General features: G+C 33.6%; 1 protein-coding gene across 1 annotated transcript; it reads right to left on the reverse strand.

Moving 5' to 3' along the window:
- Positions 1-386: 386 nt before the first annotated feature.
- Positions 387-6,377, reverse strand: LOC101513539 (probable sugar phosphate/phosphate translocator At3g14410). The gene is made up of 8 exons (XM_004488645.4): positions 6,072-6,377; positions 5,080-5,187; positions 4,961-4,995; positions 2,946-3,058; positions 2,435-2,696; positions 2,065-2,333; positions 1,191-1,339; positions 387-1,105 (listed from the first exon to the last, which is right to left on the reverse strand). Exons 1-7 carry the CDS (start codon positions 6,159-6,161, stop codon positions 1,212-1,214), a joined length of 1,005 nt encoding a protein of 334 aa, XP_004488702.1. The 5' UTR covers positions 6,162-6,377; the 3' UTR covers positions 387-1,105; positions 1,191-1,211.
- Between the last annotated feature and the right edge of the window lie 321 nt (positions 6,378-6,698).

The following is a 6,698-nucleotide window of genomic DNA, read 5'->3' on the forward strand; positions in this document are numbered from 1 at the left end:
ACCTTAGCTCCATCACCGGTTGCTATGTGAATCTACCCAGCAGGAAGTCCACTTCCAATCGGACCTCTGTCCAAAGGCAGCCCCAAGTTTCCAGATCTAGGTGGAGTTAAGAAGAAGAGAATTTTTATAGTTAGGTTGTTGGAAGTGGCTGCACAGATTTGAGGATGGAGAAGAGATATGTTATGGAGGGTGCATGATTATGTGGTTATGAAATTAATCTAAAGGACAGATGTAATGGTATGTATGCACATATTAAAACAATAACCTTGTTACTATCTACAAAGAATTTGGAGTTCGGATGTCAATCCAACAAAGATAACCACTGACTGAAAATTGTACAGTTGCATATTCCATAATATAATTCGATATATGGCAAAGCTAGCATATAATAGTAAATATAGATTAAAAATGATCAAACAGTGATACCAAAATACAACTATGCTTCAAAATACATATAGTAAAGGGCATGAAACATTCGGTTCTAACTATTTTTCAACACCTCTATCTCCCCTTACAATTCAATATTGGATTAATAAGAACCAATGATAAATTCACAAAATACATTGAAAGCAACCAGACAAAAAAATTAGACTGGAGCAAAGATTCCCAACACTGAATCAACTTGTCTCAGAATATCAAATCAAATACTATCAAAATACGTTTTGAATAAACAATGATCCTACAAAGTTTTCATCTTTGTGACTGAATGCAGTATAAACCCCTGGCTACCACTACAAGGTCCGATTATGACGATGGTGCATGTCCGAACTTCTAATCTTGATCATTCAATTCGAGATAGTGAATCACTAAGATTGAAACTAGTAATTACTCCAAAAAAACATCAATGGGAGTAACTTCAGAATCCTCAAAGTTTAAATGCCATGGCTCAGCACTTCTATTTGAAAGGATAAAGTTTGTGTATCAGATCTACACATATTACACTTGATCAGCACATTACTTTCACGATCTATAATAAGCTGAAATTGTTTATAAGACTCAAGAAACTCCATAATGCCTGTTTATATTTGTATCCACTACATGAACATTTGATGCCTTGTTTATATTTGTATCTACTATATGGGATGTTCCCATAGGGCATGGACAACTGGAAGAGATAAAAAAAGAAACACTATAAGAAGAAGCACAAATGTGGGAAGAAAAATAATAAAATCAAATATATTAATACATACATTTAGTAACTCAGACTGCTACTATCTACTTGTTAAAGGCTGAGACTGCTGCCGTTGGGTAGATTCGACAAGCTCAGAAGCATCTGAGGGATCTCGAGAAGCTTCCTTTTTCAACTTGAAATTATTATATGCTGCTACACCTGCAATGGCTGAATGAATATTTACAACAATGATGTTAGTCATCGTTACAGAAGCTGCTCGTATTTCTTGATTCACATTTAATAATATTCAGAGCTGCTTCATATCCAAGCCTTACAATTAACATAGTTTGTATATTGTATCATTTAACTTATAATTTGAGTACAGCTTTCGTACTTCTCTTAAGGAATATTATGTCAGTAAGTATAATAACCAGAAACAAAATAAATTTTTTTATGATTTGAGAGTCGCAATCTAGAAAACACTTCAGAACCCAGTCTGAGTTGAGGTGGGTAAACTCACTTAGAGGGATAAATCTTTCCGAGTGCCTCTGTAATACATACACAAGACTTAAATCCAACACATTACTTAGGAAACAAAGTTACTTACCACTTAGACCAACATATGTGGATAAACAAAATACAATATGCCACATCACTGTCCTCCCCCGCCCTAACATAAAGGGATTAAAAAAAAGGAGAAACCTAACTATTAATTGATCTAAGATTTGCTCACAACAATGATCAAAATTAAGGCCTGTATTTATTCGCTAGGTTTATATTTGTAAATATGCACACAGGCTTCCAGGGAACGCCTAATACTGGATTATATTTTACTGGACTACGGAATATGTTTGAGTACACTATAGCATGTGAGAGAAATGTTATGAGAAATCCTTAAAGGATTATCAAATGGAAGAGGAAAATTTAGGTCTTAAACATTATGGGAGACTTACCAATTCCATAACCAAACAAATTGATGGTTGTTAACTTTGTGTCGGCAAACAGAGCAGCAGACAGTAAGACAACCACCCAATCCTTAACAACTCCAGCAACACGAATGGTTAAAGCGCTTGTATGTGTAATTACAAGGAAAACAGATAAGTTTAGAGCAAAAGTGCAAAGGCAATTGAGGATAAGCAAAACAGGTGGGAAGTTCCATGATCCATGGTCGTCCATCTTTGATCTCTCTAGAAATATCCATGGAAGGAATAAACAAAGTGCACTGCAGAAAAATTTGAAATTATTTTCATAGCCATCAATTTACACACAACTCATTTAAAAACTTAAGTAACAATAAGTAAAATTATAAAAAAGAACACTTGCCTGCAGGGACTAACATAATACATCACGGATATAGGATTCAACTTAAGACCCTTCCTCTTAACAAAAATTTCCATGAAGATAAGTCTTAGAGCTTCACCAACAACACCTCCCATTTGGTAAACTACTCCAATCCAGCTTATATTTATCTCTCCATAAGAAGCTACTAGAACACCAAAACTAATCAATGACATGATCAAAAGCATTTTGCAGCTCATCACCTCGAGTCCTACAGCTACTCCAAGCACAAAAACAGCTACAGGCACTGTGATTTGCATTTCAAGAACAAGAGAGAATATCCTATTAGTTGCAGTGTTGGAGGAAAAGTAATGCATACAAATATACAGTCATTATAAACTGTACACAGCTAAGGCAAGTTGATAAATCAAAAGATCTGATTATTTAAATGCCACAACACACATTTAGCCATAAAATGTACAATTGGTAGATATCATAAATGGCAAACGATACCTAACTATTATTGATAATATACAGGGTCACTATAATAACTTACTAATTGCCTTCAGCATTTGTGCAAATGCAACGGAAATATACAGGTAGGCAGTATTTCCAAGCCAGAGAGTCATTGCAAACATGGCCCCAATTGGCACTACGGAAGTAGCATATCTGAAATAATTAAGATATAATTATGGCTGGAATTTGGAGACATACAAAGTATTCAATGTAATCAACTATTAAATACATAGCCTTGATGTTAACAAACGTAAGTTAACTGATAAGAACAGAAGCATTTACACATAGAGACACTTGCGCACACACACACACAATGTATGCACATAGCCACAAACATTTAACAAGCCCAGCCCATCTTTACAAAACTAAAGCATGTTAAAACAATAATAATATCAATAAAAATAAATCCAAAGGGCGCAATCAACAAAGATGTAGAAATTTCTAGAGCTGGTCACTTTGCAACTTGATTAGCACTAGTGTTAGTTCTCAAAAGATACTGTGGCAGCTGAACCTAAAACACATAAATTCATTTGCAGAGAATCTATCAAACAAATGGCTTTAATCCTTGAATGGAAATTGCCAACACAAATACTGAAAGTGTAGCAATCCATTTGAAATTAGGTAACAGGAAATCAAACTCTCAAACTAATCTGTAAGCCTTGGGAAAAATAATCTTCTTGTATGGTAATAAAAAATTACCATCATTATATCTCAATACTTTATAAGATACATGTGACACCAGTGACAGATTTTGGGTTTTCATCAAGACATCTTGAGAAATGAAACTGAAAGGCTCAGATAGTCAAATGGCTCAAAGGAAGCTAGTATTGAGTATTATTAGACAGTTTCATGATCATCCACCGTCAATGAAGCCAAGTAGCCAGCAATTACATGAAATGCTGGTTTGACACAGAACAAGCAGGACTCAATGGCAAAACACACCAATATGAAGTAAAGAGAACAAGAACAATCAAAACCAAGATTTGATCCTTATATTGTTCAACACCACAGTCGTGATCAAATAATGAATCGCTGAGCTATTTTTTGAATTGTGAATCATAAATCAAATTGAATTGTGAAATTCAAAGATACAATGACAAATCACTTGAAATATATCACACAAACGATGAATAGTATTCAATCTAATAATATTAAATTAAAATAGGAACTGACAAAACAACTTGACTAAAAGTCTCATATAACAAAATCATAATTCATAAGTAAATGTTGTTATCCACTTATAAGTGAAAAAATAAAATAGACATAACATAAAAGTAACTTGGTGAACTTATGTGTACTAATTTTTTGTGTTCTTATTAAATTGTATAGTTCACCTAAGTTCACTACCTTGCATTGTGGACATTGGACAAAATTACAATTTACATGCAATCTATTGTCAAGAACAGCACAATGTCCTCAGGGAACATCCTTCTTCCCCTTATTTTTTGCCATAGGAGTCTCTAAAGTGATGCATGAACTAAATCAGAGCAATGAAATATCAAATAAGGTGCGCTTAGCAGTGTTCCTTCAATGCTTTTTCATTTAACGACTTCAGCTCATCTAACTTCATAATTTCTTTGATAAAAATCAGTGAAAGAAAACTAGTAAAGCACCCCAAAAAATTAATGGAACACAGATGCGTGCATGAAATGCATTATTCAAATCCATCAGTAATTCTCAAATGGTACAAATCACAAGCTTGCCAAATCATGTGATTTGAGTCACAACTCGAACGATTTTAACAACTAAACACTGGATCCTCATTAGCTATTTTCTATTGATCATCAGATACACCGCTTAAAAAGATATTATTGACTTTGATTTACTTCTACAATTCCATTTATTAAATGGATAATGGGTCAAAGTTGAAGGCATACTGCCTTACACGGAAATTTGCAGCTAATAGCTACTACTTCTACAATTCCATTTATGAACCCAATTTTAACATTTCCGTGACCAAACAACCAGAGCAAGTACGACAAAACAAAAAATATCTATATGTGTGAAAACCTATAAATCAGCTATAATCTACAATAATGGTCTTTATTTACTCACATTTCAGGAGTCATTCCCTCCTCAACCTTCAAAACCTACAAGAAACAGATAATTAGTCTCCATTGCATAATAGTAAGTAACTGATCAAATAACACATTACACCAAACATTAAAACATACCTTTAGAACTTTGGTTAATACAAAACACACAACAGAGGAGAAGACCATATGAAGTAGAGTCAACGCCAAAGGATAAGGAAAGTTAATTTCCTTCGAAGACAAAACCCACTGCAGACAACAAAATTGAAAGAAAAAAAAATATGCCTCAGATACATAACAAAACATGTTTACATTTTCTCCTCATTCATTTCTCAAATCAAGCATCGTTCTACAACCAAACAGGAGACAATAATACTTCCAAGGATCGCTCAATACACAGCTAAACCATAAAAAAAGCGCATCAGATACATAAATATACGTGTGTTTAAATTGTCCTCTTCATTCATTTATCAAAGCTAGCATATTTCTAGAGCATTCCAAAGATCACTCAAAAGACAACCAACATCCAACCCATAGAAAATAAAAAAAATCAAACTAAAAAAAAAAGCACTAAAAGCAAGGTACTCTGCTATTACCACCACCATTCCACCATCCACACACAAACAAAAAGATTGTGTAAAAAATTGCTTAATCATTTCTATTCCATTTCAGATAACAACATTTCCGCTGCAATTAAGCAAAATACTCAACTACCACTTCAGTAGCCCTGACACCTCGGATCAAATGCAGGTCCCACCAACATGACCCCAGCAGCTTAATTCCATTCAATGAATTTTTTTTCTCAAATTACATGTCGGTATAGTGTCTATTTCAGCATTTGTGCTTCATAGCCACTAACAACTTACAAATCCTTCATTTGTTCATCATCATATCAGATTCAATTCAACAACACAAGCCTTAAAAAATTCAACGCAACCTCACACACAAAAATATCAAATAAATAAAAAAAACAATAAAACGGAAACAAATACTGTAACATCGAATCCTAGCTTATACATCAACACAGAACATTATTCGCGAAACATTTGTAGCAGTAAAATTTCCCGCGTTTTAAAAGGAACATTGAATCCTAGCTTATTATAAGCATAGCATTAAAAAGCAAGAATGATAACCTTGTTGAAGAAGATTTGACCGCTGGAGAGAGCAATGTAAAGAAGAAGATAAGCGTAGGTGAGGAAACCTTCATTCTTGGGATCCGCCATTGTTGCGAACACAGAGAGAGAATAATGAACTAACTTTTTGGTGTTTGTGGTTCGTTGTTCGGTGAGTTTCCGGTTTCCGAAATCTGCATCGGAAATCCGATTCGCAAATAAAAGGTCGAGTTCGGATTATCCAATTCTATTATCTTCAGAAAGATGAATGAAGAACGAGAGTAAGTATACAGATCCTGTTGCGCGGAGGATTATACGTAATGATCTGGGTTTCAATTAAAAAATATATTTTATTTTATTTTGTCCAAATTTTATTATATTTTTTATTAAAAGTTTTGTCTTGACTAGAAATTTGAAGGGGAGTAGGTATCCTCTCCATTTTTTTTTAAAGATACTTTTGTTGGTTGATATAATTTAATTAGTATTGAATTTTTTTTTAAATAAAATTAAGTTGGCTAGTAAGGATTCTTTTGTCGTATTTTTTTTCATAAAAAATATATATTTTAGTTAAATCGAATGATACTGGTTACTCTCTTTTACAAGGAGTTAATGATTAACTTACTCAATTAAGAGATGATTTTTGGAAAG

The sequence above is a fragment of the Cicer arietinum genome, chromosome 1 (assembly GCF_000331145.2).
Source record: "Cicer arietinum cultivar CDC Frontier isolate Library 1 chromosome 1, Cicar.CDCFrontier_v2.0, whole genome shotgun sequence".
Taxonomy (NCBI): Eukaryota; Viridiplantae; Streptophyta; class Magnoliopsida; order Fabales; family Fabaceae; genus Cicer; species Cicer arietinum.